Raw genomic sequence first — 14,974 nt, 5'->3', positions numbered from 1 at the left:
ATCAGGAAATGGAGAACCCCTCTGAGATATGTGGATTTCATGGTTGTAAATGAACAGAATATCCCTAGATAATTGATTATCCATGCAATATATGGAATGCATCTGAATATTCCATTGCAACTGATCTTATTAAAGAGAATGTATTGATCAAAACAGACTGTCTTGATAATAGCAGAAATGTACTTGTTCTTTCCTTGTCCTGCTTTCTTTTGGGTGGGACTCTTGAGATTGTAAGCTTGAGGAAGGGAGACTGCCTCATTTCTTATGAATCTTATGTGGGAATCTTACTGACTAAAGATGAGGAAAAGGGAATGAAAGTAGACTAATATCATTCAACAAAGCCATGTATTCAAATTAATTGGTTAAATGTCTTTAATTTTTCTTTGTAAATCATTTTGTTATGTTAACAGATACGTTTATTAACTACTTGAAACACAATACAGCCTTAAAACAGTTATACAAAATAAATTCTGAAACATATACTGAAAACAGAGGCAAGCAAAAAAAAAGCATGGAAATAAATGTTATTTAAGCAGAAACATATCATTTGATAATAGAAAGATTGGAATCTTTCCTCTCCATAGATGAGACGGCTATTCTATTCAGGCTATTAGCCCAGCTTCATACTTTTCCAGTGAGATATACATCTGATTACTTATTTTTGGTTTCTGGACCATCTCAGAAAGATAGATTTTATTGTAATATAAATGTCCTATATAGGCAGACAACATAAAATCCTATGCAGGAGGTTTGGGCTGCTGCTGCAACAACTCCAGAGCTTGAACAATGAAGCAGAGCTATCCATGGCATGCATATACATTTGACATTTCCTTGGAAATTTTGGGTGAATTGAAGTCCCTGCAGAGAGGAGCTTTCTTCCCCTTTGCTTAGAAACTAAACCTTAGATCCTCTGCAAGTACAGTAGATTCCCAAGCAGCATAATTACTTTGGACTGGTAATTCAGAGCTGGCCTGTTGAGTCTCTTGTATCACTAGAAGGTTCTAGAGAAATGCAATCTATTCCAATAGCTCAGTGTCTCTCAACTTTGGCAACTTTAAGATGGGGGGACTTCAACTCCCAGAATTCTCAAATAGAGCATCTTACAGAAATACAAATGCGAAAGAACAAAGGCACGAGTCACCTAGAAGGGTAAGCATACTTTTCACCACTACATTAAAGCAATGAGGATAGAAGCTGCTTTAGGAAAAATGCCCCTATGTCCCTTCTAAAGAAGCAGATTGCCCAGAATCTCTGCTGAATGGTGAAAACTGAACCTACAGTCTACAGTATCTCTGCTCAATTCATGTGGACTCTGAAACTGCTAGAGTTGAGGGGACTATAGACCAGATACACACACTGAAGGGCCCCACATTCTGATCTTTTGGTACCATTCTCCTGATTTGCTACCTCAGTCTGCTACACAGTCTTTCCTCCATCTTCTTCACCATTACCCTACTTGATTTTTTAAAAAATACATGGGTGACAGTTCATTCCAGATAGTGAACCTGCAAGTTTCTGCACTTCATAAGGAGAGTTTAAGCCTATATTGGGTACTATATGAAAAATTCATGAACCATATCTGTCTTAATGTTTTTTTGGGGAGCAATTGATTTCTCTTTTGGAGTGCTGCTTCTTCTTCAATTCTTCTCAGTTGGTCTTTCTCACAATACTCCTCTGGCTGAACATACAGATGCTATGCTATTACAACCTTTCCTAGCATGATTGTTTTGGAGAAGGCTGTAGTGCTTGTATCTAAGATCATCAACCAACATTTTGATGGCAAAGTGTTCTTGCCAAAAAAGCAATTACTTCTCTTCTGTTTCCTTAACTTCTCTCCATTTGCCTTCTCTCTCTCCCACCATCCTTTATCTTTTCCTTTTTTCACTGTTTTTTGAATGGACTGATTAATTTTCCCAAGAGTATTATACGTTTAAATCTGACCCAGTTAATTAGTTTTGTACCTTTGGCATTATGTGTTCATTTTAATTGATTGGTATTAAAGCACTTTGAGAATCATGAAAACTTGAAAACAGCTAAATGTTTTACATAAAACGCACAAGTGGATCCATTTTCTTTATTCCTCCTTTGACAAACTGGGGCATTTAAAGAAGATGAAGCATATATAAGCAAAGAAAAAATTGCTGTCCTCCTGGGTTGTGTTGCTGCTGTTGTTGTCTTCGTCATCCTTGTCCCCCTCAAAAAGTAGTAAGATTTATCGCACTGATGTACCCGTCCAAGCAGCCAAGCCAAGTGGTGAAGAGTAGGCTCTGGCCAAACCCTGCAGGCCAAGGATCATATAGCTGCATCCTTTCTGCAACACTTTGCCCACATTCTGAAAGTAGTGAAAGAACATTATTAGCACGAGGAAACAATTCACCCACCCCCCAAAACTACAGTTTAACAAATATTTCTACAGCCCAAACATTCCAGTTCAGTTCAGTCAGCACAATTCTCTCAGAGTGTCCAATGGTTGGGGAAAGCAGGATTGGATCGATACTTAGCCAAAAAGTTCACTGAATCAACTTGATTCAATCATTGTCTTTTAGGCCAACATATCTAACATCAGGATAAAATCGGGGTTATAGTTTGAACTGCTTTCATGCTGGTTTGTTCTAAATGTGACTTTAAATGCTTGAGCCATTGTTCATTATTCTCAATGCCAAGTGTCATTGTTGTGCATTTCATTTCTTTAAAAATCTTAAATATTTTTCTTTCTTTTTCTTCCATGCCTTCTTTTCAATTCAAATGGTTTCAGAGCAAATTACCCGTAATGTAAACCAGTAAATCAACAAAATCATAAAAAAGGGTAACGAAAGACAGATAAAAAACCCGCATTGAGGAATAAATGCCAATTTCTGTCGGATTTTTCCCCAGAAAATTTTAATGCAAAGAAGAAAAAAAATAGGCATGATGTTCCTGGGCTAAATCTCATCAGTAAATATTGTGGTGTTTTGCATTTTGAAATGGTTTTGAAAAGCTATGGATTTTATCACAGGATCCTGGTGCTTTTGTCAGAATGATGAAATAGTGTTGCAAGCTCTGGTCATGCGTGCAATATTGTGACACATGTGGAAAAGTGGTGAGGCTTGCTGTGATGCTTTCATTAGTCTGACCCTTTTGTTTTGCCTCCCCTAACCTCATTGATCCGAACCGTAGCTGGAAGGGGGCAAAGCAGCAGTACAAAGTTCTTTTAATATACACATCCAAATGCCACACACACACAAAACATTGATTCCCCATTCCAAAATATCACATTGCTATATTAATACAGCTGGAAGGAGGGAGGATGAGTACTTTCGTTTCTCCATTCCAGACAAAACGATCAGTACCTATTTACAGGCTGGTTTGATTAGAACCTGAACAGATCAAAATCATTTTTCCCTTTCCTTCTGAAGCTTTTAAAAAAGGAATTGTTAAATATTCTATCAGTCATCTACTTTTAGGGGCCGTGGTAGCTCAGGCTGTAGGAAGCCTGTTATTAAAAACACAGCAGCCTGCAATTACTGCAGGTTCAAGCCCAGCCCAAGGTTGACTCAGCCTTCCATCCTTTATAAGGTAGGTAAAATGAGGACCCAGATTGTTGGGAGGGCAATAAGTTGACTTTGTAAATATACAAATAGAATGAGACTATTGCCTTATACACTGTAAGCCGCCCTGAGTCTTCGGAGAAGGGCGGGATATAAATGTAAATAAAAACAAAACAAAACTTTTAATCTATGCAAATATTAACATTGTTTTATTGTGCCTTTAATGACATGATTTCCTTAAAAGAGGCAGGTAAATAGAATCAAAGCTAGTACAAGGGGCAAAATTAACCACCAGCCAAGGAAGAAACCCCCTGATTTTCCTCCTGACACTTAGTATTGCTGCTGTTGGACTGTGATGGCAGGGAAGAAGCCATGGCAAAAGGAAAAGGGGCGTGCATAAGAACACAAAAGTGTCTACCATTCCTGTCCTATTGTTCCCTTTCATTATATCAAATTAACATAGTTGTTGCATACTTTTGCTTATATATATGTTTTTCTTTTATGATGTGTTGTTGTTTTATGTCGATGTTTTAAGTATACTGTTGTGACAAAATGAAATAAATAAATAAATAAAATCCACAACCTCTCCCTCCCTTGATTCTACTCTCTGAATAAAGGAGTGGATAGGGGTCAGGAACAAAGGGCAAGCATTGGTGATAGAATAACATGGAGTTAATGTTAGGATACAACCTCTTCCGAATGGTAAATGTCTTTGCAAAAGCATATTTATCATGTTTGACTTGGCTGACACAATTTTGTGAGTTTTGCCAGAACACTGAACTATAAATCAATCAATAACAACAGGCTGGCTTTTCCTGTAACACTAGGCTACTTAAAAATTGGTTGCTCAATTTGTGGTGTGAATACTGCCATAGTGTGAGATTCTTCTTTAGGAAGGTAGTGTTAAGAAAGCCAGCAGTACACACCAATGGAGCAAAAGGCAGTGGCACTTGCTTTTTAAAAAAATTCTGCAGTTGGGAGATTTTTAAGATGAGACTGTCTGTTTTGCCTTTTGTTATAGTGCTAGTTCTTTACAGAATTTTGACAGAAGCTTTCTAAAAATTTCTTGTACACAGACAAGCCTTAAGGTCATCAGGACAATACAAAAGAGAGGGTATCATAAAACAATAGTGCAGGAAATGTCCTGATAGGCTTCAGTGGTCAGGAAATTGAGATATTGGCAACAATCAAGGGCAGTGCTAGACCTCCCCTGTACTCATGGCATTTAACAATCCTTGCAATGCTTACATAGCAAGGATTCAAAGAAGAAAGCATTTTTGTGGTCATATAAAGTGTGTCTGTCTTCTATCTTACTCTGTTAGATAATAGTGGAAGGGCCCAGGAATGCTAAGAATGTATGAGAAAAACAATAGAAAAGCGGGGAGAAAATTTAAGGGTAAAGGAACAAGAAGGAAGAAAAATACTAAGGTAGGTTTATCCTTTTTTAAAAAATCTAAGGTAGTCATGGATCAACATAAAAATATCAGTACTGCAGCAATGATAGAAAAAAGGGGGATACCATAGTAATGTAATAGGTAGCAAGATGACAGAATATATATATCAGATAAAAGGTGTCATATATAAGATACAAAAGATATAAAAGAATAAAATTTCCACAACACAAAACCAAAAACTGTTTAGACAAAACTGCCATTGTTATTTTTTATATTTTTTATAAGAAATAACCTTAACACGGAGATTTTGATTCCTGGAGCTAAGTCAACAGCAAGGGATTATGGGAGCTGCAATTCAGAAGGCCCAGAAGATAATGTCTGGATCTTTCTTTTAAAGTAAGATGGATGTGAAAATACACAAGACCTGAAACATTCACAAAACATCCATTTCCTTCAACATAATCATCTTATGATACATCAGATGGCTCCAGCCAATGGTTCAGATACCACAATGGAGAAATCCAGGAGATACTTGAAATGGAATCCAAACCATTGCCTTTGGCCTAAAAGGTACAAGATCAAACAGCCTGGTGGTCAGGTTCAAGAAAGTGGCCACAAGTAATTGCAAGTTCATCATGAACCATCTCCTATACTGTGACTTAGTTATTAGCTTATGGACTCTTCTCGATTACAAGAATGAGTATAGGAAATTCAAGTACTTGATTACAGGTAATATAGTTTCTGTGAATGAATTTGCTGAATAGGATCCAGTTATAGAACAAATCTAGAACTAAGGAGGAATTTCCTGACAGTTAGAACAATTAACGAATGGAACGGGTTACCTTCAGAAATTGTGGGTACTCAATCACTGCAGGTTTTTAAGAAGAGATTGAATAGCCATTTGTCCAGAATGGTAGGATCTCCTGCTTGTGTAGGGGGTTGGATTAGAAGTCCACCAACTTTGGTGGTCCCTTCCAACCTTTCCTGTTATTCAATTAAACTTTGCTTAGCTCTCTCATTCTAAAGTAAGGATAGAGAGCTATTTTCTCCAACACTTCCACTATTGTTCAAATTGAGCTAGTTAATGTAGATCAGCAATATTCTGAATATTTTGCAATACCCAGAGATAATTGAAAATCTCCTGGTTTAGTGCCAATTGTAGGTCTTAACAGAAACAACAAAAGTTCATTCTGATATTGCTGTAATTAATAAAGCTAAGAGTACGAATTAGATATTCAAGAGGAAGGATAGGGAATAACATTCAATTCTGATACATAGCACAAAACTCTGCACTGAGAATGAAATCTAAACTAAATATATTTCTTTATGAAGATTCAGATTGGTGGATCTACAATACAAAGTACAGCCTACATCCAGAAATTTGTCTGCCTTTGGATTAGAGTACTGTATGCAAATATCTTCATAACTCTTTAAAATAGGAGTCCCATTTGCACATTACTGGAGTCAGGGGAATTTATACATGCTGTACAGAATTCTAAACAATACAAATAACTTGCTTAATTAATCCAAGGGGAGTTAAAATTTAATCACACACAAACAATCTTTTGAGGGCTAACTCCATCTCCAGATCTTCTTGTATTGTGTGAACTACTTCTTGACCATTAATTAACATTCCTCAATCCTAACACAATAGGTAAAGGTAAATGTTCCCCTCGCGCATATGTGCTAGTCATTGCCAATTCTAGGGGCCGGTGCTCATCTCCGTTTCAAAGCCGAAGAGCCAGCGCTGTCCGAAGACGTCCCCGTAGTCATGTGGCCAGAATGACTCAACGCCAAAGGCGCATGGAATGCTGTTACCTTCCCACCAAAGGTGGTCCCTATTTTTTCTACTTGCATTTTTACGTGCTTTCGAAACTGCTAGGTTAGCAGAAGCTGGGACAAGTACCGGGAGCTCATCCGTTACATGGCAGCACTAGGGATTCGAACCGCTGAGCTGCCGACCTTTCGTTCGACAAGCTCAACGTCCTAGCCCCTGAGCCTCCGCATCCCCGTAACACAATAGCCTAGCGTTAAACTTTTTTTGTCTCAGGACTCTTTCCCACTTTTAAAAATGATGGTGGACCAAAATATTTTTTTGTCTGTATGGGTTTTATTTATCGTTATTTACTATACGTAAAATGAATTATTCACTGCTGCTACTTCTTCTCATGATTGTTTGATGGGATTTTATTATTATATTATTCTTCAACTTAAGCTGGCAAATAATTTTGATTTGGCAGACTCCTAATAGGAACTTGGAGAACTCCCAGGTGTCTTAGGATCATACGTTAAGAAATTCTAGAAACCCTTCCACCTTGATAGTTTTCATCCCACACAACAGGTAAAACTTCCCCAGCAAAGGTTGAGGGTATTTGCCCTCTCCCAATAGAAAGATTAAAAAAGCAGAAACTTGGGTAGCAAATATATCAGCTGCCAGTATCCTATCAATAACTTGGAGGATTTAAAATAATGGTTGTGATATGGCAGATCAGCTGTCTATGATCCTTGCTATTGGTAAACAAAGGTGAATGTTGAATGGAGAAGGAGATGGTTGGGTTTTCTCCATTGTACAAACTCAACTATGATAAACTGTCTTTCAAGGGATACTAAAATATAGGGAGATATATCCTCCAAATGGTTCAACTTGTCACTATCTTTTCTTCTGTTCAGAATACAGGAATCTGAGGACTTTGTTGATTTATGTTATAGTTGATCTCATGTAAGGCACAATTGTCACTTTCTTCAATCTAGCTCAAGAAAGTGACTGAAGCTTTAGTTTTAGAAACAATTGTGTGCTACAGGAAATGCTTGATCACAGCCTGAACAATGAAGTTCTGATCTCAGCAAGGAGCAAAGTAGTGTTCTAAGAAATGGCATGCCTTTCTTTTGTGGTTACTTCCATACAGAGTACAGCAAAAGTTTTGAAGCAGGACATGAATATTTTATCCAGAGCATGAGGATACAAAACCACAGTACTCAAATTATTTTTCTTTTGGTGGTGACAATTGCTAAATCAGATGATCTGCATACAACAAGCCTACTATCTTCACTACGTGAGTCAAAATGTTGAATTCAGCTGATCCTACAATCCCAGAGCTGCATGAATCCCCAGCCCCACTTATTTTGCAGCCCTCGGGGCTTCTGAAACCACAAGCTCTGGCATGATTTTCAAGCAGAAAATGTCAACATTCCAACTAATGCACCCATAGAAAGAAGAACTCTGAGGCATGCAAATTCCTCAAAGAACAATTCAGGAAATCTATATAGCTTAATATATCTGAACGGCAAAGAAACACCCAAGAACATCTGCTTCCCTAAACCAAAAAATATATTAAAAATTGGAAAACTCTGAGTCACCCACTTGCCATCTTTGCCTTGTCAACTGTACTCACCAGAAAATGCTAAGGCAGCCCTCAGTTATCAAAAACTGTCCTTCACAAATTGCAACGATCATGAACAACCCTATATCTGTTATGAAAGCTTTTTCAGCCTGTTGCTCTGTAAACCCACAAAATCTTGACCATAGTACTGAGACAGGCTGAGCTGATTAGTTATCTGAAAGATGCCACGTTGCCCAAAGATGCCTTAAAATTGTTCTCTCATTACTTCTTTTTATTTCACTGAATGATGATCAGGGTGAGAAAACATGTGATCTTCTGGGTAGTGTTGGAGCATAATTCATATAATTTCTTACCATTGGTTATGCTGACTAGACCTGAAGAATATTAGACTTCAATAACATTTGCTATATTACACATGGATCACTAGATCCAGACTCAAATTTCTAGCCCCACTTAAGTGGGTGATCTCAAGTCTTCATTATTTCTCAGCCTGCTTTGTAGACCTTAAGCCTTCAAAGGCTTGTAAGGGATAATAAAATAGGAATAAACAGCCCTAAATTTCTTGGATACAAGGAGCCATATGAATGGAAAAATTAAAAAAACAGGAATAAAATGTGAAATGGCTTCTTAAGCACTAATAAGTTAATGCTGATGCATTCTCTAAGTTGCCATCTAGAAGCTGTTCTGAAAAGAAATGTTTTCTGTTTTGCTGCTATTGTGGGAGGAAGATGCACACTTTCTGCTAACTGAAGCACTGACAAAATTAAGATGCCAAGAAAAAAGCAACAGAAAGATAAAAAACATCTGCTGTCATATGGATTTGCTTAGAATCTTTTCCGTACAGAAATGACACATCCCTCTATAGATCTCTAGGTAAACATCAACTTCACTTTCACACTGATCAAAATAGTTTCTTTTGAAGAGAAAAAAAATACCAGCCAACTCCCACGCTGGATATAGCAAACTCTTTGTTTTTCAGATATCATCCTCATTCTGCTGCAGAGCTCCACAGAGTATCTAAAACATCTCATATGCAGATTCAGATAAATAAAACAGCATAACATATTTATGTAGACCTTACTGTCTCTATACTGCAATACACTCTGTGTAGTTCACTGCAAAAAGAAAATTAGGTCCCCATATTTTAGGAGCATACAATCTAAATAGACATCTCTTCCTTGGGTCTACTATCTTTGCATTCTTTTGGAAAAAATAATTTATTTTGTAATTCTTTTTCATTCCTGATTTACCTATGGTTATTCTACTAGTATTTTCACTTATTTTACTTTTTTCTTCAGTGTTGCATGGTTTTCCCTCCACTCATCTCTGGTTCTTCCATAATCGCCATTCACTAAAGCATAATATGCATCAGCATCTGCTGCATTTTTATTTTCATATATATCTACAACACCTTCTGATAATACTTCCATTCCTAATTAAATCTACATCTGTAATTCACATGACTAGTCTTCTAAAGCATCTGAATTGCAAAGGTTTTCATGCAGGAGTAAATGATTTCTTGATACATTTGGTTTTCATTTATTATGGTACAAATTTTCATAGGCTACAACCCACTTTATTATATCATAGAGACTTCTGAAGACTTTGTTTCTCTCTGTCTCTCTATATTGTGAATTTAGTTGTCTGTTTGTCTGTGTGTGCTGTGAATGCAGATTGGATGCCAGACATCAGGCTCATATTCACATCCTCATGAGTGAAAGGTAACTTTCTGTCATGTACACTCTCAGGGCAAACCCGCACTTTATGCCTGGCCCATTAAGAATATTGTACAAGCCACTCACCCCTTCCTGCATATAGGATTGGATGAAGTTGTCTTCCTCCTATTCCCAGCCTTTTGAAAATGCACTCTCCAGTCATGTTCTGCTGCTTCAATTCAAAACTATTTTCCAACCTGACCTTTCTTAAGCCCTTCAGAACAGATGGTAGCCAACACTTAGTTCTGTTCTAGTAGGAGCCCCAGCCATGATTAGCGGCAGTGCTTGGCATACTCCAGTGGTCCCAGTGGCTGCCAGGTTGCTATGCCCTCTCCCAGTCAGCAGTATCCTTCTTTTGATTTTATAATCTTCTAGTTGATCCAATAATGGCTTTAAGTCAATGAACAATCCTCAGTCCTAGAAGCTCATGCTCCTTTCAACCCTTATATCTCCTAGTGGTGTCCTTTCCATTTCTGGCCCAGGCTGAATGAAGCCGGCTTCTTTTGCTTTCCTCCCTCTGTTCACAGGACTGCCAACTTTCCCTTCCCTTTAAAACTGCAGTATAAATATAATATGGGGGGAGGGGAGAAGGAGTCTACATAAATGTCAAAGGAAATAATGTGAGAAGAGGATTGAAGGCATTTATGTGAGCAAACAACCGAGAAAGGAAAGGAAAGGCAGAGGAAATAATGGAAAGAAAGGCAGCCACTGATAGATACAGTGAAATCTGCTTTTCTTTCCTGAGGTGGAAGGGTAAGAAGCAGGAAATGATCAGCCAGGTCTTGCAGTGGCTGTCTGGTACCCTATATTCCTTTGGCCTGAAGCCTTTTACAAGTAGACCTCACTTAGTGACTGCCCTGCTGAGTGACTGTTCAAAGTTACAAAGGTGATGAAAAAATAACTTCAGATCACTCCTCGCATTTATGATTATCACAACATCCTCACAGTTACGTGAGTGTCTTTTGTGCACTTCACAGCTGGCTTCCAACAAGCAGAATCAATGGAAAAGCTGACAGTGCAATTGCATGTCCTGGTCATGTGATGCCTTGCTTAATGACCTCTGATGACTCACTTAGTGACCAAGTAGGAAGTGACATCATCAATTGCAGTCCCTTGAGATTTCACTTCGCAACTGCATCATTTAGTAATAGAGTTGCTGGCTTCAATCGTGGTCGTTAAGTGAGGACTAACCTATACTCACTATTAAGGTGAATGAAGCAGTGTCCAATAATAGGAGACTAACAATGAGTCAGAGAGGAAAGCTAAGTGCAATATAGTGGCCTTCACAGGATTTGCGTCACTGAATCAAGGAAGGCATAGTTATGATGGGAAGTCCATAAAAATGTCAAGAATTTCTAGAGATCGCTGCAGTAAACAGGACGGAGGGTTTAATTTGATGCCAACCTTTTCTCCTTATTTCTCAAATAGAGATTATAATTTTGAGCGGCCTTAAAAACATACATTTAAAAATTCAGTCATCATTTCACTTGTTATCATCCTGCAAACACACAAGGTAGGAGAGGAGAAAGAGGGGCAAAAATGTTAGAGGTAAGTAAACCTTCATCCATGTTGGTACTGATCCAAATCTAACCATCACCCTTTTCTTTCTGCATGTGCCAAAAATAGGAATGAACCGACTCAAGACATGACAACTGCAATCTAAGCCATCCAGTGGCCATTCTTTCCTACAGAGGTTATTAAAATGTTTGCTACAACTGAGCGAATTATCCATTATTATATATATTGCAGATCTGCCAGGAGTTTGCCCTTGGGAATGGCTGGCTCAGTGGCATTAACAAGATGACCAGTTTAATTTGGAAAATGCTGCCAGTTAACAATCCTGAAAGGGGGGGGGGAAATGAAATTTCAGCATTCAATGAGTTTTCAAAAGCTATTTAACTTCACAATTTTTTCCTTTACAAAGTAACAAACAAAAGGAAGGAAATACTTCTTTCACTTGAACTCCCCTGTGGAACATCCGCTTGGAAAGTGAACAGAAACTTCGACCAGCCACACCTTACACACACACACCTACCCACACACACACACACCCCACAGAGAGAGTTTCCTCAGAAGGCTTCTTTCAAAGGGCAGCCAGTCCAAGACAGCGTCACTGCTCCCTGGGAGGCTCCGCTTATTTGCCTCGTATCCGAAGATGAGGAGGGGGCTTGTTGGTCGGGACTGCAGTCCATCCCATCCAGTGACCACTTTTCTGATACCTAAGGGGCACGGTCCCAAATCTTCCTCTCTTCCAGCGATTCTCAGATAGGAAAGTCCTCGTAAAATCCTTTCACTACTCTAAAGGGGAAAGTAACTAGTCCCTGAATTCAATTTTACCTTTAAACTCTGATAGGGGAGGATCTGTCTCTAAACAACTCCTGTAAGCACTACAAACCCTGCAAAGTTTCGCTGAGTTATTTGCCCCTTTTTCTCTGAATTCCCTTTTTCTCTTAAATGCGCTCGACTCTGCAGCCTGTATTGGGCAGTGTGTCGATGAAGATCCTCAGTCATCCAAGTAGAGTTGTCTGGAAGTTGAGTCATGGCAACTGAGCTCTTCTTCTTTTTTTTTTTAATTTACATTTATATCCCGCCCTTTTCCGAAGACTCAGGGCGGCTTACAGTGTGTAAGGCAATAGTCTCATTCTATTTGTATATTTACAAAGTCAACTTATTGCCCCCCCAACAATCTGGGTCCTCATTTTACCTACCTTATAAAGGATGGAAGGCTGAGTCAACCTTGGGCCTGGTGGGACTCGAGCCTGCAGTAATTGCAGGCTGTTGTGTTTTAATAACAGGCTATCTTACAGCCTGAGCCACCACAGCTTTTGTGTTGGCTCGAAATTTTTTGCTGCTTATTCAGCTACCTGGAGAAGCGAAACACAAACACACACACACACACACACAAAGTCCAGTTGCTATAACACAACTTCCAGTTTGGATCAGATGACACAATAGCAGGGTTCCAATATCTCAGGGGCTGCCACAAAGAAGAGGGAGTCAATCTATTCTCCAAAGGCAGGACAAAAAGCCAGGGATGGAAACAAGAAGCAACCTAGAACTAAAGAGAAATTTTCTGACAATTAGAACAATTAATCAGTGGAACAAGTTGCCTCCAGAAGTTTTGAATGCTCCAACACTGGAAGTTTTTAAGAAGAGGCTGGACAGCCCCTTATCTGAAATGATAACAGGGTTTCTTGCCTGAGCAGGGGGTTGGACTAGAAGACCTCCAAGGTCCCTTCCAACTCTGATATTCTGTTCTGTTCATCCGCCTCAGCAAGGCGGGCCAACGACAAGGCTCCCCGAGCACCATAAGTCCCGCGTGTTCAATCTTACCTTGCCGTATTTCTTAAGTCTCCTCTTGCGCGCCTTACTTGCGCGCTCCGTTTTCTTTGGCCGGGGCAGCTGCTCGCCATCCCAAGTGAGGGGCTGGTAGTTGTCCGGGAGGGTGGCAAAAGCCACCGTTTTGGAGTCGCAGCCGGCCAACTCCTCTTCTTCAGGCTGGCCTTCGGGAGCCGTCGGGGTCTCCAATTCCCGCCGTTCCTCCCGCTCGAGAATGGAGACCTTGTCCTCCGCGGGGCTGCGCCGCCGGCGGAATTTGGCCCTCAAAGCGCCCGCCACGGGCATCGCGCCGAGAGAGAAAGGCGCGGACGCTTTCGGAGCCTTCCCTCCTGGTACCCCTCGAAACAGGCCGCAGAAGTTCCCTTCTCAACTGAGCCCGACAACAGGTGGAGCTCCAGGAGACAGGCGAGCGCGGGCCTCTGTCGGGTCCCGCCGCAGGAGACGGGGAGAGGCGGATGAGGAGGGCCCTTCCCTGCTCTTGCAGGGATTTTGCCAGCGCCTCTCCAGAGTTCAACGTCCAGCCTCGCGTTGCACTGTTGACACTGCCAGGCAGCGCAGCCTTGGCGGCTCCTCTGGGCTTCCAGCGCCTGACCATGCGCAGGAATCCAGCGCTGAGACATGTATGATCACTCCAGGAAGGAAAGGCCGGGCCCCCCTTTTTTTTTTTTAAAAAAGGCAGAATGTCCGGTAGCTAAAACCTCTTTTTTCATCGGATACTAAAGGGATTTGCTTTGGAGTAGGAAGAGTTGTGGTTCCAATTGCCCTCCTTCTCCCTCCCCCCAACCACTCTCCTTTGCTTTTGAACTTTTGACTGTGTAATCTGGTGGTTTCAACTTTCTAATAGAACAAGTAAAACTAGAATTAATAAGATTAGGTAATTAAAAGTTAAGAATCCATTTTAGACTATCGGCAGTTATAAAGGCTTACTTTATTACTTTAATAAAGAAGCCAGTTTCTTAGTGCAGTTCAGAAACAAGAGAAGTGGAAATTCTTATGTCTGGGGACAGCAGGTAAACCTTCCTAGGTGATCATGAAAGCCCCAATTCACAAAGCATTACATCGACTTACAATGAGACTTTAGAAACCTTTAATGGTTTATTCTGCAGAAGCTGCTGCTTTGAAGGTCCTTTTTCAGTCGAGGTGGCTATGGAGCCAAGACAAGAAATACAGTGCCACAATTACTATTTCCTTGTCATTTCCCCTCACTATTAGATTTATCTCTTCTAAATATCTGTGGTGCATGTAAATTGTATGTATTTTGCTGCCTTCTTGCCCCTAATAAGTATCCTTATTGATCTCATCAAAACAAAGTAAAATCCAGTTAATATTTAAAATATGAAGAACCTCATGAGCGACTTTTAATATCTCCTCTTGATTTTCTGATAATATGGAAGTACACAATTTTTTTTTATTTCCTCAGTTTTAAGTACCAGATAAGCTCCCGATACTTGCTTTATTGGAAAATTTATTGAACAAAAGGAATAAAATAGTCCACTGCTTTTGTTCAACATCATATTCGCCTGTCCAGTTTAACTTACATGTTTACTGTTTCAACTCCTACCCTCAAAACGACGCTATAGAGCACTGCACACCAGAACAACTAGACACAAGAACAGTTTTTTCCCGAAGGCCATCACTCTGCTAAACAAATAATTCCC

At 39.7% G+C, this 14,974-nt stretch overlaps 1 protein-coding gene across 1 annotated transcript; it reads right to left on the bottom strand.

Moving 5' to 3' along the window:
- Positions 1 to 360: 360 nt before the first annotated feature.
- Positions 361 to 13,918, bottom strand: C1H1orf115 (chromosome 1 C1orf115 homolog). Its single transcript, XM_058165453.1, has 2 exons — positions 13,311 to 13,918; positions 361 to 2,332 (listed from the first exon to the last, which is right to left on the bottom strand). The coding sequence occupies exons 1-2, from the start codon at positions 13,599 to 13,601 to the stop codon at positions 2,213 to 2,215; spliced, it is 411 nt and encodes a 136-aa protein (XP_058021436.1). The 5' UTR covers positions 13,602 to 13,918; the 3' UTR covers positions 361 to 2,212.
- Positions 13,919 to 14,974: the final 1,056 nt, after the last annotated feature.

Source organism: Ahaetulla prasina, chromosome 1 (genome assembly GCF_028640845.1).
Source record: "Ahaetulla prasina isolate Xishuangbanna chromosome 1, ASM2864084v1, whole genome shotgun sequence".
NCBI classification, from domain to species: Eukaryota; Metazoa; Chordata; class Lepidosauria; order Squamata; family Colubridae; genus Ahaetulla; species Ahaetulla prasina.
This window is presented reverse-complemented; position numbering and strand designations above follow the sequence as displayed.

Excerpts from the sequence above, each read along its gene's own strand:
- C1H1orf115 (XM_058165453.1), bottom strand. The coding sequence starts at position 13,601 with ATGCCCGTGGCGGGCGCTTTGAGGGCCAAATTCCGCCGGCGGCGCAGC. Across the intron at positions 2,333-13,310 it reads GACTTAAGAAATACGGCAAG|AATGTGGGCAAAGTGTTGCA; the intron begins GTAAGATTGAAC and ends CACTACTTTCAG.